This window comes from Copadichromis virginalis, unplaced genomic scaffold, assembly GCF_057382275.1.
Source record: "Copadichromis virginalis isolate Kocher_CV1m ecotype Utaka unplaced genomic scaffold, C_Virginalis_male_GT1.1 unmapped_scaffold_1, whole genome shotgun sequence".
NCBI classification, from domain to species: Eukaryota; Metazoa; Chordata; class Actinopteri; order Cichliformes; family Cichlidae; genus Copadichromis; species Copadichromis virginalis.
Genome location: NW_028188589.1, coordinates 2,531,578 through 2,557,681, shown reverse-complemented (window position 1 = coordinate 2,557,681; position 26,104 = coordinate 2,531,578). Strand labels below are relative to the sequence as shown.

General features: G+C 41.8%; 1 protein-coding gene across 1 annotated transcript in view; it reads right to left on the bottom strand.

The window, feature by feature from the left end:
* Positions 1 to 3,801: 3,801 nt before the first annotated feature.
* LOC146679523 (uncharacterized) overlaps positions 3,802 to 26,104 on the bottom strand; it is a 241,879-nt gene continuing 219,576 nt past the window's right edge. The window contains exons 2-3 of the mRNA XM_085450269.1: positions 4,277 to 4,462; positions 3,802 to 4,143 (exon numbers count right to left, since the gene is read on the bottom strand). Of these exons, the coding sequence (XP_085306395.1) occupies positions 4,114 to 4,143; positions 4,277 to 4,462 (216 nt within the window). The 3' untranslated portion in view covers positions 3,802 to 4,113. The remainder of the gene's footprint in view (positions 4,144 to 4,276; positions 4,463 to 26,104) is intronic.

The following is a 26,104-nucleotide window of genomic DNA, read 5'->3' as shown; positions in this document are numbered from 1 at the left end:
TGTGCTGTCCAATCATTGTGTGCGAGGTTACCCTTATAGTGCCATGTGTGTTTGCACAAAGAGAAGCATGTGTGTCAAATATAAATAAGCACAGAACAGAAACAGCTGCTCGTTTCTTCTGTTTAGAGTCAAGTTAGTGTTTTGTGTCTTTGTTTGAGGCCTGATGTCGAGCAGAGGTGTGTGTAACTGCACTGGTCTGTTATATGTGTGAAGTGTGTGCTTCTCTTCAGCATCATCTTTGTCACTGCTGATTCCTTTGTGTCATCATGTGTTGAGAAGAGAGAACAGTTATAACGGAGGAGCAAAAGGAAGCCCTGAAATCTGCATCAACAAGGAAGTGTTGGCTCACCAGTGATCCCAGCAGAGCCACTGGTTTGGCTCCAGTTGTTCTAGATTCAATGATGTTGTTGCTACAGATACATGTCAGCATCTTTATTGAATTTAATATGAAGCAGAAATGGTGTCATTAGGAGAAGAAGAGGAGAACAAGTCCGGCGAGGAGGCAGCAGCTCTTAAAGATGAAACAGCAGCTCAGCCCTGAGCTCAGAGAGCTGCACATGAAAAAGCTCCTCAAGCAGATCCTGTCAGAGGTTTGTCATCAACAGGAGGAACTGTTCACATCATAGGATGAAGATGCTGTCAGCTGGATGAAGAAGGTTATTTAATGCAAACGTTCACACTGAAGTCAAATTGTTGTCGTGTTGAACAGATTCATGTACTGATCGTCTCCAGAATGTTAGAAGAGCTTCAATGAATCATTAGAAACAACTTACAGCTGCACAGCTGTGTCAAACACATCTGTGTGTCATTGTGGGATTGTTGTGTTTCTACATGTGACACACGTCTAAAACATGCACACAATCTGAACACAAACAGGGACTCATGTGTTCCCACAGCCAGATGCTGAGAGCCATTTCCTTGTAGTCCTGTGTCTACATACATGAACCATTAGATGTTATTGGAATGATTGTCAGCTCTGATAGTTTCATGTGTGTTTAGCTGGACGCTGTTTGATCCTCGACATGTTTAAAGGTGTCCAGTCCTGAGACACTGGGGCTGGAAACAGCTGTGATGTCATTGGACTGTCACACAGACAGAAGTGCATGAAGTGAGCAGCCGAGGAGCCGCTGATGTTTTGGATTCAACAGCATTTGAAAGGTCGACACAGACACATTTGCACACAGAAAGCTGAATCTGTCATATGCCACAGTGAACTCACTGTTCAGTGTTTTTCAGGAAGCTTCTTAACTGCCTCTGCTGCCAAACAAGCAGCTGATGTCCTTGAGAAGAAGCTGAAGAAGTCTTCAACAACAAATACAGGAAGTGGACTTTCAAATACTAGATTCACTTTAGACTCACAGAGAAATGACTCAACCAGCTGTGTTTGACTCTATGAAAGGTCAGTGTGTGTCTGCACACAGACTGTTGTGTTGGACTGTTATTCAGTTGTCTGCTGAATGTTTTCAAATGTCTGCATCTCAGCTGTGATGAGGCTGGGGGTCATGGGAGGCCACCGTAGCAGCCTCTTCAACATCATGACATCATCATAAATGCTGCTGGACTGTCTGATGGGCTGACGGTGAAAAAGCCGTCGGGAAGGAAACAGAAGACATTTCAGAGGCTGCAGCAGATTTCTTTGATTCGGGGCCTTTTTCAGCTTTATTGGACAGAGCAGTGAAGATAAGTGACAGCAAAGCAGAGAGAAAGGGGGCGTGGCCCGGGTCAAAGCCAGGCCAGCTGCTCTCCACCTCGTGGTCACCTGCTCATCCTAGTGAGCTCCACCAGCAGCCCTTTCACACACTTTACACTGTCAAACACTGTGTGTGGACCTCAGCTAACAACAGGCTACATTTAAGTCTGGACTACATGCTTTTATATTGTTTTTATTCCATCAGCAGCTCAACATCATGAGCAGCTTTGACATAAAGACATCAAACTCAAGCTGACTTTAAACTACTTTTAATACAGGGGCTCAAAAACAACAACATCTTTATTATATATCAGGACACAAAGTCATTTCATCTCAAAGGGAAACAGCTTTATTTGGAATAACCAGCACTATCAACTGGTTTGGGATCTCCACCAGTTTCATGTCTTTGCAGCTTCTCCAACAAAGTTCCTGTAAAATCAGCATGTTTGTCTTTATTGGTTTGATAGTGATTGATTATTCAGTCCCAATCTGCTGTCATCTAAAGAACAAAATGATGTTTCTATGAGTCACAAAGCTCCAGATGTTGTCGGCTTCACAAAGAAAACAAAGAACTTAAACACAAAGTGTTTGGAGCCAAAATGTTCCCAAGCTGCTCTTTTTGAAATGGCAGAGGTACAGTGGTGTCTAACAGCACACTGTGGAAGGCAAACATGTTATTGTTGGATGAAACTTCATGAATCCTTTGTAGATTTGAGCTGTTGGAGCCTTTCTTTTCTCTTCAGGTGTACAGATGCTGAGGAGGCAGGTGAAGCAGGTGGAGCTGTTGTGATGCTGGCAGAGGGTGTGTCTTAGTAACTCTGTGAGGCAGAACTGGATCCAACATTGTGGATGTGTTGATGTTGGAGCCATTAAGAGTCTCTGGCCACACTGTAGGATTTCCCTTTGATCCACTGTGGGGGCATTTTGGAGTCTGTCAGTGAAACTCTTCATGTTTGTGTTTGACTCCAGTTTATAGAAACAGAGAAATGTGTCATGCTTTTGTTCGGCCTCCACAAATACACACATTTGTTCATTGGTTGGACTTTTTGGAAGGAGACACATTGAAAACCATGTTAATAAGATCTTGTTGTTTCCTGTGGATCCGACACAGAGAGTGGACTTCAGACAGAAAGCGTGGAAGAGATTTTAGAGGCCGTGTGTGGCAACAGGAAGTTTCTGTGTGTTTGCTGATCTTACATGTGGAAAACAACACGTGATGTTTGTGAAGTTCTACAATGATCATTGTTCTCACAGCATTTTGAGTGGGAACAGTTCAAACTGGGAGTAGTGGGAGTTATTTACTGATTGAAACAAGCTGAATGTTTCTGTGACGATGAAGATCAGCAGCTCAGCTGATCAATGAACTGACATCTATCAGTCGTTTCATGAGATGAAGTCATCAGCAGACATTTGTTCTGACTGTGTGATGAATGTCAGAACGTCAGGGCTCTGCTTTAGTCACTGCTTGATGATCATTGGCTCATTGTTGAATCCAGGGCCCAGTCTGACCTCTGACCTTTGCTGCAGGTCTTCTGTGTTATCTCCACTTTCATGTCTGATCTTCTGCTGTATCGTCCAAAATAAACATCTGGATCATTTCCAACACTTCAGCAGATCTTTAGTTTGGGCAGTGCAGCACAGAATAACACATATTGTACTATACTGCCCACTTCCTGATCTTATTGGATCTGTGTGTGAGGTTGGTGAAGGAAACACATGTTTACTGAGTGAGTCGCTGCCATTAGGAACTAGTTTTTCTATCACAGCCTGGAAATCACACAGGACCATTTCTGCAAGTGAAAAGTCGTCATTGGAGGAAAATGATTGTGTAGTTTGTGCGACTGAAGAATTGTCCCAACTACATGTGCTGCTGACCCTTGACCTTTTCTTTAGGTGCACAGAGGAGTCTGTGGGAACATCCAGAACTGAGGCATCTTGTGTACAAACGTGTTCAGACCAGATGTCAAATGATGTCAGATGTCATCCGTGAATGGATGCAACTGTGGATCGTTCCAATAAAATGAGGCAGTTTTGTAAGTACAAGCCCACTACAACCCATCATCAACATTTTAAATTACATTATACATCTTCACTGATATAAAGCACCACTATTTTAACCTGATTCACTTTTTCCACCCTAACAGTTCATTCCTCAAATCAAACAAGATATTTGACCCTAAAAAAATGCATCAACAAATAATTTTGTAATAAAATATTTATTCTTCAACTTTTACAAGTGAAATCAAACAAGTGTGTTTAAGAGTGAAACCAGAGTGGAAGCTGCTCATATAGAGTCCAACCCAGGCTAAAGTAAGCTGAGTAGAGCAGCACCATCAGTGTCGGCTCTCTGAACACGGTGCAAGATCGCCATCTGCAGGACAAAACTAGTTTTTCTCGCCCTCCTCGTCAACATCAAGATGATGTCATCGTACAGCAACTGATTCCCTGTCCGTCTGGAACAAAGCATTTACATTAAAAAGACATTTACAGAAAATACAAACACCAACAACACATCTCATCATCACATGATATTTTATTATTTATTATATTATGTATTTTTATTGTACCATCAACATCAACAAATACCAGCATATTTTCTTTGAGATTGAGTAGAGTGAACCTTTCCCTTGGTTCACTTCCTGCTCGCAGCATCAGCTGACCTCTGACTTCCTGGTTAAGGTCTCTCAGCGTTGACTGGAATATCAAATCGGACTCACACCATGTTCTTGTAATGTGGTCATGTCTGTCAGCTGTTTGAAGAGCATCTCTGGCCTAAACACAATAGGAAGAACAACAACACGGCAAAAAAAACCAACACATTTCCATATTAGATGAAGGGCACCGTAACTGGAAATGGTAACATTCATCTGATGCTGCTTTGGATTTATCTTCTGTTTTAGATCAACTTTGATCACTTCGAGCCATCTTAAGTCCGTTTGTTCTTCTCACTCACTAACGTCTCGTATGATTTCAGATCCCTGCTGTTCCCCAGCTGCCCTGTAGGTGGCCTCAGTGTGTCTCACACCATTTACAGATGATTACAGGTCGTTTACAGTTCAAACAGGTCCAACATAAGAAATATGTAGAAAATATCCTGCTATAACAGTTTGGGTCAAAGTGCAGATGTTCCAGATGTTCTGAGTCTGTCTGTGTTTCATGTTAACATGTAGATGTTGGACCAAAGTGAAGCTTTTTGATGTGACAGCAGGAATGTGAAGTGTAACTCTGAGCTGTAGGAAATGAAACTAAACGGACTTTTTCTCCTTTATTTATAGGAAAGTGTAGGAGAGCAACAGATGAACAAGCATTACTGTAACAGGAAACATCAGAGGACCTTTATGTTCATCATCATCACTGTTTCCTTGTTCTGTCACAAACACACAACACTTCCTGCTCTCTCTCTGATGGATCTGATTGGCTGTTTCATTCACAGGAGGTCAGGGCGTCACACAAACAGCTTTAACTGCACAACGACACACTTTAAATCATCTGCAGACAAACCTGTGTGTTTGATTTATGAAGAAATAATAAAGACGTGTGTACAGCTGTCCATGAAGCAGCTTCTCACACAAACTCTGACACTTCAGCCACTTTAATTCCTGCAAAGCTGCGTAATAAAGAGCTGTGACTGCTATGAGCTGCTGATGATGACTGCATGAAGCTCTCAGCCGAAGCTTCTTTCATTTATTTTAATGTTAATGTCGCCTTTTTAAGTCTGTGTGAGGATTTTAATGACACACATTAAAGGAGCTTCTTTGATTAGAACCAAATTCATGTTGATTTTCAGCCTGAAATGATAAAAACTTTAATAATTCTGTTTATAATCATCAACCTGGAGACTAATGAAAAGTATAATAGTGAAAAAAAGCCTTTATTATTTGAGTAATGCCTGAATCTGCTCAGAGACAACACAGAGGTGTTGATGACAGTTTGACATTAACTGAATTAAAAACTAGGGCTGTCAAATGATTAAAATTTTTAATCAGATTAATCACAGCCTAAAAATTAATTAATCATGATTAATTGCAACTCGAAATATGACCAAAATGTGTGCAAACATACGGACAGATAGCGGATTTTTACACACTTGTTAGTGTTATTTAATGCTAAGACCACGCTGAGTGGCCTGCGTTCACTCAGCGTGGTCTGACGTAGGCTGGGTGTTGTGCTGGAAGCGAATTAATCACAGCCTAAAAATTGATTAATTGCAACTCGAAATATATGTGTATATATGTGTAAAAATCGGGACAGATAGTGGTTTTTAACACACTTGTTTGTTTTATTTATTATTAATTGTGAGTACAAACAGTACAAGCAGAACAGGGCTTCAAATAATTGTGAGGGATTTTTACTGAATGTTTTCCACCCGTTTAAATCTAGCACATTGTTTTATCCATATACATCTTCAAGTTCACAGAACATAGGCCTAATTCAACAGGCAAAATAGAAAAAATCTCCAATCATCCTTTTGGGTAAGGTAGATTAGTGCAAAAGAATATGAACAACAGTGAAAAGTATTGTTTAAATCACATTCAACCATAGAACAAGCTCTAAACACACGGTCCTCTGGTCTACTCATCCTTCAGCCAGTTGCTGAGACAAACCAACTTGTCCACGTTCTCTGAGTGCAGAGCAGACCTCTTCTTGTTCACAATGTGCCCTGCTACAGAGAACAGCCTCTCACAGGGCACTGTGGAGGCAGGAGTGGCCAGGTATCTGCGAGCAAGGCGGGCCAGCTGGCTGTGGGCTCCTGCATGAGCTGCCCACCTTAGACAGTCCTCTAAGGCAGTGCAGGGCTCTGCTCTGTAGCGCTGTATGGCTCTGTCCTGCTGTACCTCCTCCTCTGACTCAGAGTCAGAGTCCATCTGCAGCAGGCTCAGCCTCTTCTTGGCTGGACCTTCTTCTGCAGTGTGTGATCTTCTAGGAGAGTCTTCATGCAGCATGCCTGCCAGTGTGGTCCACACTGCTTCTCTGTCAGTCTTGGGCACACTGCGTAGGTCTTTAAAACGTGGGTCCAGTGCAGTTGCGATCTGGAGCCATGCATAGTTGGTATGTTCCTGGCGGGAAGCAAGGTCTTCCTTAAACTTCTCTTTAAACCTCACCACATATGCAGGGTCCTCATCAGTTACTTCCATGACACGGCGCAGGTGGCAGAAGGCTGGTAGAACTACAGAGCAGGAGACGTAGGCCTCTCCTCCCAGCAGTTCAGTCACATATCTGCAGTGGAATACACACACACACACACACACACATACACACACACACACACACATACACACACACACACACACACACACACACACACACACACACACACAGATAAGACAGCAAATTAAAAAAAGCTTTTTAATACTAGGTAATATTAATAAAATATTTGATTTCATTTATTTTTTAAATAAGACATTTTCATAATAACAAAACTGATTTAAGATGTATGTTTGATACATTTAATCTAAACCTACAATTATGGTCACAATGACAGGCTCACCTGCAGGGCTCTAGAAGTGTCTCCAGTCTCTGAAGTTTGTCCCACTCTGGAGGCGTCAGGAGGACAAGTTTATGCTTTTGTTTATCCAGAGTCGCGGTTACTGCAGTTTGGTTGCGGATCAAGCGCTTCACCATCTCCAGCGTGGAGTTCCAGCGTGTAGGCACGTCCTGGGCCAACGGCTCCTGCTTGCGCCCCAGTGACACCTGCTCTGCGTTCAGCTCTGCTGTGTTTGCTGGGCTGTGCTTAAAATGGCCAACAATTTTGCGGCATTTGGCCAGCGCAGTGACAAAGCCACTGTCTGCGAGACTCACTGTGATGCATCTCTGTAGAATGTGCGCGGTACACGGCATGTGATTGAATGGCATGATGCGAGCCGCAGCGATCATATTGCGCGCACTGTCCGTGCCTACTGTTGTCACCTTCTCCTCAATTCTCCACCTGCGAGCAACAGTCTGGAACTGCTCTGCACAAGCCTCCGCAAAGTGCCGCTCTTCCGTTTTCATTATAGTCAGCGCAAAGGATGTCAGACCCCAGGCTTCAGTGATTAAATGCGCAGTAACTCCCAGGTAATTGTTATTACTCAATGATGTCCAGTGGTCTCCTGTCAGAGCCACGCATTCTGTGTGAACCAAAGCCTCTTCTTTTTTCTTTTTCTCCGTTTCATACAGTTCGTGGATTCGAATTGTTATTGTGCTTCTCGCTGGGGGCTTGTAGGACGCGTCCTGAGATGCAACCTTTAAAACATCCGCAAAGCCCTTGTCCTCCACAATGCTTAGTGGTCTACAGTCCTTTGCTATCCATTTGGCTATATTGTCGGTCAGTTTGTCCAAAGAAGACTTACCGAGTGGCCTGCGTTCACTAAGAGTGGTCTGACGCAGGCCGGGTGAAGCTGCTGCCCCGACAAACGCGTGTTTGGCATTAAGGTGGTATTTTAAGGTCGAATTTGAACGGTGAAATTGAAACTCTTTACTACAGTGAGTGCAAATTACAACGCGTTTGTTTATTGTCCCATCTATGTTCTTCTTGTATTTGAATTCCCCATCCAGAAGGCCATCCTGTTCCTGCTTCTCCATTTTCAGTGGCGCGGTAAACAAATCAAGTGGAATTATGGGAGTGACTTTTTTTTTTTTTATCTGCGTGTTGCGCTAAATAGTTAAATATTCTAACGTAATTAATTCCAAAATTTAATTATCGCAATTAACGCGTTAATTTCGACAGCTATATTAAAAACAAAGTGCTCTTATTGTGAAAATCTGCCTCCTACTTCTTTAAATCATTTTTATGTATTTTTTAACCTCACAGTGAAACATTGAGGCATTAATCTGACACAGTTTGATCAGCAGCTGTGTTTTCACTGACGTTTCACTTTGATTTGTTCAGACTGAGCAGAGAGGATCGGCTCTCTGTGTGCGCACTGCTGAGAAACACAAGCTCATTTCTGCTGTTTCATGAAAAGTGTTATGGAGGAACAAGAAGTTCAGCCTCTAAACTCTCAGCGTGAGGACTGAGTGAAGAGTTTCAGAGCAGAGAGTTTTGGCTCACAGCTTTTAGCGTCTACACAAAGAGACGATTACGCACTTGATCTGAGAACATCTCCACCTCCTACAAACAAACTCTCCTACGAGCAGCTGTCACAACCACAACAGGCAGAAGACTGGATTTCTTCAGGTCAGATTTACTGCAGTTTGCATAAATTGTGTGTCACAGACATTGTAGTTCACATTTGTGTGACTCGTTTAAATCTTCTCCTCCTGAAAGTGAAACTCTTACAAACACATCAGGCCACAACCTGCTGCAGGTTGTGCAGCAGGTTGTGGACATCGATTCATTAATGTTGAATTCTCTGCAGCTGCTCTGTTGCCATGTTGTTGCAGTACCGTATTTTCACGACCATAAGGCGCACTTAAAAGTCTTAGATTTTCTTCAAAAAGTACGGCGCGCCCTATAGCGCAGTGCCCCCTATGTGTTGTAAGGAGGACGTAGTAGAGAACACCATGAGAACGTTAAAGGGTGAAGTGTGGGCGTTGATCGTATATGCCGGGACAATCGCACATACGTGTATAAAAGAACAGGTATGTGCGTTATGCAGGACATCGTTGTTTTAACAACCCTGAAAATGGCAAAGAGACACGCTTACGAAGCACAGTTTAAACTGAAGGCCATCAGCTACGCGGAGGAACATGGAAATCGAGCAGCGGCGAGAGAATTTAAGGTTAATTTAATGAATCGATGGTTCGCAAGTGGAGGAAGCTGGAAAACAAGCTCCAACAGGTCAAGAATACGCAGCTGAGTTTCCGCGGACATAAGGCGATTGATAGAGGATTTTTATGAAATACAGTATAATCAAGTGTGTTTTATTTTCTAGTGTTCATATATTTTCACATAACCAAGCCTATTGTTAAACAAAACACAATGCATTCCTTACTTCAGTGTTTGAGATGTTTGACAAGACAGGATATACATGCATTCTTTACTTCAGTGTCTGTGATGTCAGATAAGCATGAATACTGCTGTGTCGTTATTTTTCAGTTTGTGTGCAGAGGTTAGATAGCTAAGACAATGCCTGAGCTCTCCCCTTTCCGTTAAAAGAGGAAGTGCTATGTAATCCATTTTGAACTATAAATAAAGCAAGCAGCCTGTACTCGTTGTGTCTGTCTTCTCAGAGGCATTCACCCGTGTACACGTTCTTAAACTCTGAGTCGGTCTGCAGTGTCTTATTTCTCTTACTTGTGAACAGATGTCTAAACCCCTGACATTTAATTGGTCCTTCGTAGCCGGATAACTAACTGTTATTTTTAACGTCTAGTTGTCCACAGACGGTTTTCATCGGATTCTGACGTCGTGTTGCCTGCGCTGGAAAAAATCTGTGCACAGTAAAAAGGAAAATCCGGGAGCGTGAATTCGATCTCTGGTCAGCGAGGCCCCACGACGCCAGGACCAGATGTGCCGGATCCAAAACGCAGCGCCACAGTAAGGTGAATATGAAACACTGCATTCCATCTAGCGCTAAAATACGTTGATATTGAGATTTTCCTTTAAAATAGTGTGTAAACCTGGTTAGCGCCGACAGATTTCAATCCAGAAGGGATTTAAGAGACAACAGGCAAGAGCGAAATTCTAGAAATCGCTATTAAAAGTTCCGGTTGCTTTGGGAAAGCAGCTGTAACGGAACGAGTTCCGGTCGCTCTGGGAGTGGCTGCAACGGAACAGTTAGAAGGTTGCACAATAAAAATACGGAAAGTCTCAATAAAAATTATAAAAGCGCGCTCTGTTTGTGTTAACAAAGAGAAGTGAGTTGTCATTTACGACCCAATACGCGGTCGAACCCTTCTCAAGCTGTTTTCCTGTGTACACTCACGAACTGGCTGGAGTGGGAAACTAAGGTTGTGCGTCATCACGTAAAATCAATAACCGCTTTCTCAAATAGTGAGAAAGTAGAAGGCTGTTATTGATCACCTGCCCGCTCCTTTGTGCCAGAGAAGGTGTCACAGTTCTGACGTAATTAGTTTAAAATGGGTAACTCTAAAACTAAAGTAAAATTAACAGCAAATGAAGAGTGGTTAGAAAAAAACTGTTCAAATGCAGGAATAGTCAGTGCAAAAAGGTGGAGAAATACAAAATAAAATATATTGTCCAGCTTGGCAAGGCAAATGCACCCCTGATTTAATAAATGCTTTAAAAACCGCTTTGCAAAAAGAGCTATATGTGGAAAAAAGTCAGAAGAAAAAAGCAAAACGTCTAGCAGAATGGCATCTTTTCAAAGTGATGATGACAGACGTAGAAGACGTGGAGAGGAAGGAAGTGAAACAAATGAAGCGGAAGTTTACAATATAGAACAACTGCTGCTAGGGTCAGAAGCCAAACCAGCAGTTGTAGTATATGTGAAAGGTGTGCCGTTAAAAAAAAATGTTTTGAGACACAGGAGCTTGTAAAACTGTTTTAACTGTAGAAGTCCCAAATGTAACATTCTCAAAAAACACTATAATTGTGAAATCAGCCTCAGGACATGTGACAAAACAGCATCTAACCGATCCCCTTTTTATGTCACATAGAGATAGTGGCCGTGGCTGCAAAAATCAGTGCATTTATGACCCATCATGCCCAGATTGTATGAAATAAATAAAAGGAAATCATTCATATGAAGACCTTTTCTTTTTTTTTTTTCTTTTTTTTTTTTTTTCTTTTTTAAATGACATCAGAAACAGCAGTATGCGACATTACGTGATGGCAGAGCTTCAGTTCATCCTTTGTCATTTTTTTTTTTTTTTTTTTTTAATAAATAGGACAGGGGGAATGAATGAGAGAAAGAGGGGGAGAGAAAGAAAGAAAACCAAAGGGGAGAAGAGACGGTGAGAAGGGGGGGGAAGAGAGAGAAAAAAAAAAAAAAGAACTCCTGGGTCACCTGTATGGAGAAAAAAAAAACAAACAAACAAAAAAAACAAACAGAGGAGACAGCAAACAACAAAGAGCAACATAATAATAGAGAAAACAAAGCACCATCACAATAAACTAGCTAGTCATAGATATCAATATTTACTAAATAATAAACGATATTGTGCAGCACGCAAGATAGACAGCGCACAGTGTGCTTTGAGGCAGCAGCCAAGAAAGCTTTAGTCCGCGTCTGTGAATACCCATGTGTGCATACCTGTGTGGATCAGCATGCTTGCATTCCAAAGGTTTCTCCATGTAATGATCTGCTAGGGAGTGTGGGGGGGCCACAGCCCTGTCCTCCAGGGTGTGAAGCAGGTATGGAGGAGATCAAAACTCCAGATATCCAGAGGCCCCCAGAACACAAGAGACCATGGAAGACCAACAGAGGGGCAGCCGCGCCACTGTTCCAGTAAGAGCTGAGGAGAGTCCCAGATGAGGGCTCGCCCAGCAGCCGCGGAGCAGAAGTCAGGGGGAGTTGCAGTGACGCGCCCGTGAGCTCCGCCGGCCCCCAGCTGTGCCTGAGTGACCGAGCCCCAGGCCGAGAGGCCGGGGGCACCCCACCTCCAAAGGGGCCCGAGCGAGCCCCAGGCCCCAGGCCCCGACAAGCGGCCGCCAAGGAGTGAGCCGGTGTGTACCCGGACGCCCACCCCCAGACACAAAGAACCACCAACACACCGACACCTGAGGGAGTCCGCCACCGGCAGGGGAAGTGGTGGTGGGTGGAGATAGGCCTCCAAACCTTGGAGGGCCTGAGGTGTCCCCAGAGAGGTGGCGTCTGATACCCAACCTGACATATAGACACAGACATACAGGCACACACAGACACAAACATCCATTCCCACCCTCATGCTCTCATATGCACTCACTCCACACTCAACCAACGTGGAGACAGACATAAAGAGACGCTGTACACACAATCACACTCCCCAAGCGTACTCTACAAACCGGGTCTAGGTACCCTTGCCCCTGGAGGGGGGAATTGCACCCAGACCCAGGTGGTGTTACCCTTTTCCCTGCGGTGGGGAGAGGCAGACCACCCCGACTCCGCAGCAGCAGGGAGGCCCCACACCCCAGACCGCAGTCGGACGGCCAACTCCTCCTACTAGCCCTCCCGCTCCAGCAGGCCGCAGAGAATGGGGGTGGGAGAAGACTCCAAACCTCCCTCCACCCGCTCATTGTAGTGTTGATGCATATGTGTTCTAAGGTGCAATTAAAACCCAGGAGGGCATGGAGCTACCTGCCAAGGAGCAGCAGGTAAGCGCATAGTCCCTCCTGCTAGCCCTCAATGACTAAGTGTATTTAAAATTGAGAGGTGGGCAACGACGTCAGGGGTGAGGTATACACCCTGATGGTGATTTGGATGAAGACCTTTTCTAAAAAAAAAAAAAAAAAAAAAAAAAAGAGAGATGCATAAGGTAGATTAAGGCTGTATCATTGTACAGCCAAGGAAAGTGTGTGAAAAGATAAATGTTTCCATCCTGGAGGTGGGTGAGACTGCAGCTCATTCACGTCCTTGATGGATACAAAATAAAATATAATAATAAACTACTTGGTTCGACATGCAACAGAGAGAATGCACGTGACTGAAGGTTGGATCTGAGATGAGGCAAACAGAAGACCAGTCTAAAAGTAGGCACAAACCTGTTCAGAGATGAAGCAAATTGTACAGATTGGATGAACTATAAATTATCTGTTTGCTGAGTAAGATGATCCTAACTATTAAATTATCTCAGTAGTAGTATAGTGATATACACTAGTAAAATATTGTAATATACTATTGTTACTATATAGAGAGAAAAAGATGATGATATTAATAATGATATAAAATTAATATTGACAAGAAGTATCCTAGTCAGTATGATGTGAGATGGACAATTGTTATGAAGTAGTCTGCACCAAGCTTAAGGTTTGCTCAAACTCAGTATAATGACATATGAAATGAAGAAAATAAAGGCAATATCTAAACCAATTAGGTGCATAGAGGCACTTAACCTGCTTGAAAACCTGTCATTTATCCTAGATAAATATTACTGAGATACAGAGCACATCTATAATAACAACTAATAAGCCAAACCCTGTAGATAATAACTAAACCTACAGGATTATGAAGCTGAATTAAATGTGTGGACACCGCTAAGTTGATGAGCATGTTACACATTTTCTTTTATTTTTTATTTATTGGTTTTTTATAGCAGAGGCTGCATGCTATTAAAAGCCAACACATGCAGCTGTCTGTGAGCTCAGTTTCCCCTCACACTTCTGCTTTGTTTCTGGCAGCATTTTTCTTTGTCTTTTTGTGTCCTGACTCATGTATGTTTTTGTTTTTTGATTATTTTGTTGGTTTGGAAACAAATTTGTGCCGATACTTGAGGGATTGGGTGTGACGGGTACAAAATAATAAATAATAATAACACTATGAAAGTTGATAGTAGGGTGAGTGCAAGGCGGTGTGTGAAAAGAGGAAGTCTGAGAGAGAAGTGCGTGCGTAGGCAAACTGCAGAGTATGTGCGTCAAAAGAGGGTGTATTGTTTTTACATCAAGGTTTAGTAGAACTAAAGTAGAACGTCACAAACAAACAGATAAAAAAGTAAAATGAAGAGAGAAAATAACTGACAATTACATTAATGAATAGAAAACACACATACACAAAGTGCCATATGTGAAATTATTCTAGGAAAGAATCAGAAGTGGGATAGTTTAATATAAGATGCAATGAAGGAAGCAGCTTACACTCCTTTAATTTCCAGAGCCAGTGTGTTCCCTCCCCTGCCCACTTGGCCCCCGTATCAGGCGAGTATGGAAGGCTGGATAGCCCATGACGGGTAAGATCCCACCTCGAAACCCTGGGACAACCTAAGGCAGGCACAGTCACGATTACTCGGCCTCACTCAGTCCCTGTGAGCTCAGACTCACGGGTGAGATGAAGTGAAGAAGACGGGACCTCAAGGGTAAAGCCGCTGGGCTAAGGCGGAGGTGGAAAGTGGCAAGTGGAGCCCTAACTTCTGGCTGAGGACAAGGAACGCTGCTATTTAAGGTGGGAAATCAAAATTTGGGTTAGTAAATTTGGGAAGGAGAAAATTGACTGTTTAAAGGCAAAATTATGAAGGAGTCTGACACACTGGAAAAGCAACATATGCAAATTCACATACACAAACATAAAATACATTTGAGTTTGAAATTGAGGAACTCAAAGAAGCTATATGACAAAGTGAGTTATGAAAACAAAAAGTGATTAAAGTAGTTTTAAAAGAGTGACTTAGGAGTGCTCTGGGACTAAGTGATCAACAGTAGTGATCACTGTAGAAAGAAATAAAATAATTTAATAAGGTGGTAATGTTTAAACATATGTTTCTGTTGTTACAGCAACTCATTGAGAGATGACTCAGTATGCAAATTAGCTGAAGTGAGTGGTGACGGAGGAACTTCCTGTGTGTGTGTGTGACTGAGGCTTTCAGAAGAGGAAGCATAGCAGACAAGAGAAGTGCAGAGTTGGGTAGGACATTTATAGTTTAGTGATTATATGTTGTCGTAAAGGGGTTTTATGCTGAATTTAAGTATGTTAAAGGGGGTGATTTTTGTGTGCAAATTGTGTGGTTTTAATGAGACTTTCGGTGTATTGAGGGGGTGAGATTATGTGGTGGCAAAACTTGTGTGTTTAAGGTTGTTGTGGTGATGGGTTGATTCTGTCAGTAAGGTTTGGGTTGTTGTTGTTTTTGTTTTAATAGAGGGAGTTTTAGGAAACATGGACATGTCTAGGATTGGGCCCATTAGTTTGTAACAGTGCACTTAAAGGAAACCTGTCAGGTGATTTTGTTTTGTGTTTTGTGAGCTAATAATCAGCTCTATTTTTTCTCATTTCTGTTCTAAGCAGGCCTGCAACAGCGCTGACAAATTCTCGGGGAGAGCAAATAAAAGGGGGGCTTTCCAGATTACAATTGGCTGAGGAGAAAGCTACCTGTGGGGACTGATCAGGTCGTAAGTCCCTGTCCAAAATTGTAGGATTTTATGCGAGTCAATCCAGTCCAAAAGCATAAAGAAATATTTTCCTATGGAAAATAAAAAATGAATGAGCTCATTTTGCTGAGGGTGGAGTATCTGATCGTGCGGGAAGCTCCACTATTAGCAAATATATGGTGTGACTGCATGTGAGTGAATGTGTGGCTGGGTGAGTGAGGATGCATAAATGTGGACAAACAATTGGCTTTTACCAGAGAAAATTTCTGTTTTGTTGACTGGGGTTAGATTATGGGATTATAGTATATTGTTGGGAGAATGCCAAATGTTAAAGGGGAAACATTTTTGATGTAACTCATGTTACCATTAATTGGAGAAACACATGACTGATAATTGTTCTGTTTCAAGTTTATTTTTATGACATAGATTGGATCATGAGTGGGGAAAAACTAAGCATTTTGAGTTTTGTATAGTATTGTGACACATTTCATGTGTCAAAATAAAAGGGGGAATTTAGGGTTTAATAATTTAATTGTTTAATAATTTAGGATCATTTTAGGACTTTTTTGGTTCTTATTATGCGTGATTATGTTTGGGGGTTTGTTGATCATTTGGATATGGTAAAACTGAAACTGTTATTTTTATGTTAAGGTTAAAGGATTAAAGAGGTTGTTTTCTTTTGGATCTTTTAGTAGAATAGGCGCTTATAATGATTTTCTGGTTAAAAAGGTGACTTAAGATTAGAGTAGAGGCACTTGCAGCAGCGACAATTCGTGTACAGGATGTTGATGATAGCGAGCAACCGGACGGGAAACCAGCGCTTAAAGAGTTTTAAAGGGATGAGTAACGTTGAAGAATATATATAAATACAAGTCAATAAGTTAAGAACATAATTAGGATCATGCTTTTGATTAAAGAGTCCCAAATAGGATAAGTTAGGGAGGTGCAGGAAAAGGTGTTTTGCTTCCTTTGCAGAAGATCCCGGCGAGGATCCTGGAGGCCCCGAGGCTTGATGAACCACATCAGACGAGACGCAAGAGGAGCACTAGAGACGTGCAACCTCACGACTCAATCTGGGGAACTGACGTACCAGACGAATTCAAACATGGACCAAAGGACAAAAAGTAATGCTTTCTCTATTCCCGTGGGCAGGAAATGCCAAAAACATGCTCAGGATAGAGACACTCGACTACCGTTTTGGACTGTTTCTGAATGCTTCAACAAAGATCAACAAGGCTCAGAATGAAGAAATCGATGCAGTGCGCATCACAATAATGCAACACCGAGTCGCATTGGACGTGATACTAGCCGAGAAAGGAGGCTTATGTGTGCTCTTCAACACGACTTGCTGCACATACATTCCTGATAATGTGCACTCCAACAATATGACTGACGCACTGGACGTGCTGCGACAACTGAGTCAAGCTCAACGACAGGACTACATCACTGGTGAAGAGGACTGGCTCACATGGCTTCTTAGTGGGTCATGGAAGACGTTGCTCATGAAAGGACTAGTACTCGTTGGAGTACTGCTCATACTCCTTTGCTTATTCTCAACATGCATATTGCCCTGTGTCCACAGAATGGTAAACAATATGTTCACCACAAAACTACTAGCATATGTCTCCCTACCCCAATACGAACCACAAGCAGAGATTGAACTTGAAGAAGATGAATTTTAACTGATGATCATGTATGTTTTCACCAAATGACATGCAAGTTGAAAATGTGACTAACAAGTGACTATGCATTGATTAAACCTGTGAAAAATATTAACAACAGGAGGGATTGATAGAGGATTTTTATGAAATACAATATAATCAAGTGTGTTTTATTTTCTAGTGTTCATATATTTTCACATAACCAAGCCTATTGTTAAACAAAACACAATGCATTCCTTACTTCAGTGTTTGAGATGTTTGACAAGACAGGATATACATGCATTCTTTACTTCAGTGTCTGTGATGTCAGATAAGCATGAATACTGCTGTGTCGTTATTTTTCAGTTTGTGTGCAGAGGTTAGATAGCTAAGACAATGCCTGAGCTCTCCCCTTTCCGTTAAAAGAGGAAGTGCTATGTAATCCATTTTGAACTATAAATAAAGCAAGCAGCCTGTACTCGTTGTGTCTGTCTTCTCAGAGGCATTCACCCGTGTACACGTTCTTAAACTCTGAGTCGGTCTGCAGTGTCTTATTTCTCTTACTTGTGAACAGATGTCTAAACCCCTGACAGCGATCATCGAGCAAAGAACGAGCGGGAGAAGCGTTTCGACGGTCACCATTCGGCTAAAAGCAGTTTCACTTTCACTTTTTATGAAACGGTGCCATTTTTCCATCCGGACCAGGACTACGGTAGCGCAGCAACTTCCAGCGGATTATAAGGAAAAGCTGGCCATCTTCCGCTCCTACTGCAGCAAACACATCGGCGACAAACACATCCAGCGATGGATGACCGATGGAGACCACAGTTTCACCAAGAGTGGAAGGCAGCGCCGGGAGAGTTACGCCACAATTTGCCAATGGATTGTAGATGCTTGGGCTAACATGTCTGCTGGCACTGTTGTTCGAGCTTTCGCAAAAGCCGGCATCATTTCCGAGGAGCCGCACGGCACGGAAAGTGACTCTGACGGTGAAGAAAGTGAACCTGGCATGTTTGATGGAGATTTAGCGCAGCTGTTCAATTCAGACACAGAGGATGAGGACTTCGATGGGTTTGATGATAAAAATGTGAGTACCAAACTTTGTTTTGCTCCTGCTTTAGTTTTAAATACGCACACTTGTATGCTTGTGTGTTGTTGATGTGACGATTACCGGCAATAGAAATGTGAGTAAGGTACCGAACTCAGGTTTGCTCCCGCTTTATTTTTAAATACTCATACGGTACTTGTATGCGCCCTATGGTCCAGTGCGCCTTATGTGTGTGTTAAATACAGTAATGGCACACATAACTGAGACTGCGCCTTTTAGCACAGTGCGTCTTATGGTCGTGAAAATACGGTATATTAATAACTAACCTCGTGTTGTGGACAAATGATCTCAGTTGTTCTCGTATGGGCTCAAAATGTGGTCATAAATATTTTGTACTTGTAAAAAAGATTTGTGCGTGCGTAAAAAAGATTTGTGTGTGGACTTAGAAAAAAAACCCCTGCAAGTTACAAGTACGGATTTTGACCCTATTTTTCTTCCTTTCATCTGATTGGTCAATGTCATGTCAATCAACAATGTAACAATCCAATTAGAGAACAGATGGGTTTGGCTGTCGAGGGGCGCTTTTTTTTAACTGCAGGTCTTTGCCTGCATACATGCACATATGTCCCTCTGTGGGGGGTCACTCCCACTAGGTTTATATCTGGGACTCTCCACCATTTGACCTTAGAACTGAAGAAGCTTCTCGGATGAGAGGTGAAACGTCTTCAAGTAACTTAAAGAAGTCCAGACGCTTTTCTTTGCAAGCTCCTTTGACATTTGACCACGAGCAATCTTTTCTGGTTTCTTTGTAGCCAGAAACCAGCTCTCTCCTCGGCTTCCTCCACTACACGCTTCCCCCACGCCAGTCTCCTCCGTCACTATAAAGGGGAGAGTCATGAGCTCCATCACCCTCACCTGTGCCGTCCAACGTCCCGCCACCAGCCTCCACTGCAGCAGGCCAGAGACCACACCCCTGCCACAATAAGTAAAAGTATATCCTTGCTGTACCCTTAATGCTAAATGTGCTAAATTAACCGCTGCCTTTGCCCCTTTGGGATTATTCTTATGTCACTGGGATGTTGACCTTTGACCTTCACATTAGAGAGATGGGCAGACATAATTAGTGTATGAATTTTAAAGTAACAGGTAATAAAGAGAGTGCAGCAAATGTAGTCAGGTTTATTACTCTGTATCACACATGAGTGCCCGAGGGAGGCGGGGCTGACTGGGGAGACACAGGAAACAGAGAGACAGGGCTGACTCGACATGAAACGATGAAACGTGGGACACGGGAACAGAAACTAAACACAGGCTGAAATGAACACTGAGGGAGGGAGAACTAAGATTACTGAGAGCCTGATAAATAAGAAGAACAAAAACCAAGAAAAACAAGAGTCAAAGAAAACCAAAAACACAAAGCATTGGGCCAGGACCCACTGCTGTGACATTTATATGTGATAAAAACATTAAAAACTGCTCAGATGTTGAAATCTTTCTACGTATACTTTAGGTTCAGCTCTCCAGCCTGGCATTTGGTTAAGCATGATTCAAACATTTGATTTTGTTTAACTGGTTTTAATTATAGTTACTTTTTGTGAACATTTGTTGCAGCATTTAAAAATACATCATTTATTTTCAAACTTTTATTTGATTTAGAGCATCATATTTGACCAACGGAAATGTTTTAATTTCATATAAAATAACTGAAACAGTGAACTAAATATCTGAAATCTTTCCTTCCTTAAAAGTTATAATCCTACTTAAGTTATAGTGCAAACGCTTAAGCAACAAATATACTTGATGCTAATTAATTAATATTTCCCTTTGATGTTGCAACTATGCGGTCACTTCTGTCTTTAAACAAAATAATATTTTCCAGTTACAGAAATCATAAAGTCCAAACTAAAGTGCTACTGTTGCTATATGCATTTTATATAAATCATGGATGATGGTCCTGACATGAAGGAAGAGAAAGTTACAGGTTGCATCCTTTGACTTTGTCTCCGTGCCTTTGGGCGATTTTCAGAAGGACAGATGTTTCTGTTCAATTCTTAAATCAATTTTTTCAAACACAAACACTATTTTAAAGCTTCTAGAGAGTAAAATATTAATGATAATTATAATAACAATAATAAAAACAAAAGCTCTCAGATCCATCAAACCAAGCAGCAGAAAGAACAATAACTGAAGAGAAAACTTTAACCTTGTAGACTTCATTATGTTCCAGCTGCTCTACAGACGCTGTGACCTCGAACTTAAGCAGGTCGTAACGTATGTGCAGCTCAATAACTTCATAATCAGACCCTGTGGTATTTAGGCAGCAGAACAACTAAGAATAACAACTACAAATAATGTTTTTAGGTTTCTGTTGTACTGCAAGGTTCTGTACAGGAGAACCAAACCAAGAGCAAATATTACGTCTCATTTACACCTGAGCACGAAGAGCCATCAACATTTAGCAAATTGAATCATCTTTGTTTAGATGCAAGAAGAATCATATAGAAATGAAAAAGTAGAAATAGAAATCCAGAGCAAAGATATCCTCTAATTCAGCGTAGCACATGTGCAGCTGCTGCGATTCACGTAAGCATTCGGCTCGTCGCTGTTGCAGATTTTTCTCTCGCTGTTCTGGCTCACAGCGCTGCAAACACAGAAATAAATATCCCCAAAGGTGTGAAAGGGAGCTAATTAGTAAGAGTATTGTTACTCTCCGCAGGAGTAGTCCAGCAGTAGAAATCAGTCCAATAACAAGGTGTGTAACATCTAGCAGGGTGACAGAAAAACCCAGGGTAACTTCTAAGGACCTCAACGTCTCTCTCACATTGTGTTTTTTAAACATGCTTCCATTTGTCACTTCAGTCTTTACTCTGAAATACAGGAAGAGAAATCATGGCTGAAACAATTTCTCATGAAACCAGGGGTGTGGTCCAACAGTCAGTTTGGTGAGGAAGGTTCCTAACTGAGAGAAGTGACCCAGAAGTATCTGTGTAGCAGCCACAATGAATCCAGATCATGAGCTTTATTAACTGATCAAAGTCTCTTCTTTCATCTTCTGTATCATTTAGTTTGCATTGGTAATGCCCATTATTGTAACGCTTTTTTAAGACGAGCAAAACTTTATTTCACTTTGGGTTAGCTGGGATAAGTGATGGATGGAGGGAATTTTACTTCAGCCACAGAAATCCTAAACAGGAAGGAGGAGCAGAGTTACAGTGGATCACTATCCAGCAGGGAAACAAGGTTTATTTCAATTTCTTGGCCATGAGTGAGATTTACTGAGTGGGCAAATTAGGGAGACGACACCATCAGATCCCGAGCCCTCCATGTGTTAATCAAGAGACTGCTGCTGTGCTACATCCATAAATAATGAATAAATTAGGAGCTAAAGCTGAAAGGACAGTTTATTTGTACCATTTTCACGTGAACACATTCAAGAACATCACAGATGAAGAAACATTAAAAACTTCCACACTACATAAAGCAAGAAAAATAGTTTTTCTTTCAGTTGGTTTCAGAAAAACAGAAACATCAAACATCTCCAAGACTCTCTTTGAAAGAACTAAAAACCTTTGTTCTCATGGTCCAATCATGAGTGAACTCCCCGATGAAGCCTTGTGTGCTAAAACATGTCAGAGTTTTAAAGGTTAAACATGAGTTTCCAAAACGTTTTGCTGGAGAACAATGAACTATTTGACTGAGTTTCAATCATTTACAGACGAGCAAAACCAGGACAGAGAAAAAAGGACAAAACTGACTCAGTAAAACAACAGAAAAGAAGATCCCATGTAGATCTGTATTATGTAGAAGTTCAGCCCAGCAACCAGTTCAGTTCAACACAAGTTTAAATGATTCTATCTGAACTCTGTGGAGCCTGATCTCAAGCTTTTTGAGTCTGACACAGAAACCAGAGGATCTTTCTGTGTCTTCAGATTCACTGTGATCCAGTGATGGGAGTGATTTCAGCCCTGAGTGATCGCGCTGATGTTTGCACAGAGCAGACAATGAGGTGAATGTTTGGGCACATTGGTAACAGTGAAACAGTTTATTAGTAACGTGGGATCGTTTGTGTGCAGAGTATGAACTGAGATTCCTGAAGCTCTTGTCACACTGGTCACAGCTGTAGTTTCCTTCCATGTGTGTACGTTCATGAATGTTACGATGACCTGACTGTGAGAAGCTTCTGTCACAGTGTCTGCACTTGTGTGGTTTCTCTCCTGTGTGGACTCGTTTGTGTGATTTAAGGTCCCTTGCAGTGGTGAAGGATGACCCACACTGATCACAGAGGTGCTTTTTAACCCCACTGTGAATCAGTTCATGTCGTTTTAACTCACTTGGTGTGGTGAAGCTTCTCCCACATTCTTTGCAGTATTTCAGTTTGTCTCCAGTGTGTCTACGTTGATGTACTTTTAGGGTAATTTGCTGACTGAAAGTTTTTCCACAGAGGTCACAATGAAAGTCTTTCCCACCACCACAGTGATGACAGGGTTGAGAACTGGATCCATCTGTGTCGCTCTGCTTCTAAACAAAGACACAAAGACAGTGTAAGTCAGTCCTTCAACATTTGTATCCTGAACGTCGCCTGAAATAAAGAGTATCTCTGCAGACGTCCAACTACATTTGACTGTTTCAGTTAACACACTCAGTTTACTGGGCTGCAATAACTACAATACTACCACCATAATACTACAGTAATACTAAAATCATAACTGAAAGGAAAATCTGAATAATCACTCAGAGCTGCTTTTCCATGCAGTAGAATTGCTAACATGCTAACACAGTTTAATGAGCAGAGTTGTTCCAAACAGTCAGGCTAAAATGACAAGATAACAATATAAATACATACCTCACAGTAGCTGCACTTGTAGAGTCTCTTTCTGGTGTGGATCTGTTGGTGTTCTCTCAGGTGCTGTGGAGTTTTAAAAGTCTTCTCACACAGGTCACATCGATAAGGTCTCTCCTCAGTGTGGGTAAACATGTGTCGTTGTAACTGTGCGTCTGTTGTAAAGTATTTGCCACACTGTTCACAGCAGTACACATCATGTCTGGTGTGAATGCGTAGGTGTGTATTTCGGCTCCCTCTCTGGCTGAAAGTTTTTCCACAGATGTCACAGCTGTATGCCTTAATTCCAGAGTGGGTAACTAGATGCCTCTGTAAGTGGCTACTGTGAGTAAAAGCTCTGCCACACTGATCACAGCTGTACGCTTTAACTCCACTGTGGATGAGTTGGTGTTTTTTTAGGTAACCCTTTAAGGAAAAAGACTTTCCACACAAGTCACAGCTGAACGGTCTCTCTCCAGTGTGGATGACCTGATGCTGTTTTAGTTTAGCCCTCACAGTAAAACCCTTCCCACACTCGTCACAGCTGTATGCCTTAATTCCAGAGTGGGTAACTAGATGCCTCTGCAAGTTGCTACTGTGAGTAAAAGCTCTGCCACACTGATCACAGCTGTACGCTTTAACTCCACTGTGGATGAGTTGGTGTTTTTTTAGGTAACCCTTTAAGGAAAAAGACTTTCCACACAAGTCACAGCTGAACGGTCTCTCTCCAGTGTGGATGACCTGATGCTGTTTTAGTGAAGCCTTCTCAGTAAAACCCTTCCCACACTCGTCACAGCTGTATGCCTTAATTCCAGAGTGGGTAACTAGATGCCTCTGTAAGTTGCTACTGTGAGTAAAAGCTCTGCCACACAAGTCACAGCTGAACGGTCTCTCTCCAGTGTGGATGACCTGATGCCGTTTTAGTTTAGCCCTCAGAGTAAAACCCTTCCCACACTCGTCACAGGTGTGTTTTTTCTCTCCCTTTCTTCTGTGAGGTTTGTCGGCCTCCTGAGAGCGCTGACTTCTGGCTCCATGTTGGTCCTGCAGTGACAGAGATACAAACAGAGGCAGTGAGTGAAATGCAGTCGTGGAACAAACTCAACCTTCAAACTCCATTAACACTAGTTTTAAACCTGAAGGTGGAGCGTGGCACCAAACACCTTAAAGGTCTCTTATCCCCACCTGCTGGTAGTTCTAACACATTACATCCAACCTGCTGTTAAAGATAATTCATGACTGTTCAAACACTAAAATCATGCCCATCCCTCCTGATTGTACACACACACACACACACACACACACACACACACACACACACACACACACACACACACACACACACACACATTATTTTATAATTTAGATTATTTTGTTGTTTCCTATTACATATTTCTATAATTTGTATAGATTTATACAGAATTATTCAGTGATAATAAATCCTATGTTTGTTTATTCTAAAGGAACCCCGTTAGCTTCCACAACAGATGTTGCTCGTCTTCCGTCAAATACTCACATAAAATATTACACAATAAAGTGGATTCAAGATATCCACATAATTTCACTCTTACATCCACAGTGAGGTTTCACAATTGTTCAAATATAAGCAATCAATAATAATAATAATAATAATAATAATAATATCAATAACATTGAGGCACATTACACAAATTTCAAAAACAAATCATGTCTTACAATATTTACAACAACTAAAAGCTCTGTAAATCGGCTTTTAAGTGTTCATTGAAGTTTTGAATAATTCTCTAATTTTTTTAAGGCAACTTATTCCACTTAAAAGTTGCTCTAAATGTAACAGTTTTACAAAACGTTACTTTTAACTCGAGCATTTACTAAATTGCAGCTTGTTGAAAACTGTGTAATATGATGATGTATTTCATCTGGATACTGCAGCTGAGCAGAATAAATGTGGTGTGTTTAACAGAATTGCTTTCTTTAGAACTACAAGTAAGCCATAGAATATTTTAGCCTGTACAGGAAGCCAAGAAAGGTTATTATGCATGTTATCAATATTAGTATAGTATGAACATCTTCACACTAATCTGGACGCCTTATTCTGGACTAACTGAAGTCTGTTAAGATCTGTCTTATTAGCTGCTGACCAAATGATTGAACAATACTCCAGATGAGACATTACTAGTGCATTAATGACATCTTTCATAATGAAGAAGTGATACACAAAGAGCATTTCATAGCCATAGCTATGCCTTGTCGGCAGAGTTATGTGACATTAGTGATGTTTGTACTTTCAGCGTTAACTTGGTTTTAAAGCCTTTAAAATATACGCCGTTCAATAGTCGACCTTAATCTGACAGAGAATGTGATGATTTTGTGGATAATTAAAGTCAGTCATATATCCACAAACACAACAAGCTGAAAGTCAGTGATGCTGCTCGGTTTGCAGCCCTGAACATCACGGCACAAGCAGGATTCACTGCACTGTTAATGTGAGCTGTGTTATATTGCTGCCTCTGTTCGGTGGTGTCGAGCCAAACGCACTTTAACGTGTGTTTGAACGAGCTGACGGTTCACTCGTTAAGCTGAAAGAAAGATGCTTTAATCACAGCAGTCACACATGTGTCCACTGCACCATCTGGAACTCTTCTTGTTTACACTCGTAATAACACAAACACTAAATCCTGCTTCTCTGGTGCTGTTGTGTAGCAGTGTGTACACCTGAGACTGTCACCTGTCTGTCTGTCCTGCACTCTCTCTCTGTTTCTTTCTCTCTGATTGTGGAATAAAAGTATGAACATGTGTTTATAAGTTACACTTGTGTTTGAATCCTGCAGCTTATCACACATTTGATTTCCATGTGTGACGACTGCAAGTGTCCAGAGTGAGGACAGACTGAGGGAGCCACTGCTGCACATCATCTGTGAGGCTTTGCAGCCCTGATGATCCACCAGGACAAACTCAACAGTGTGTGAGGAAGAGGAGGAGGAAGAGCCAGCAGCAGCTGACAGATGGAGAGAATAGACAGACTGTTCCCTGTTTGTGAAGGACTGCTAGGAAA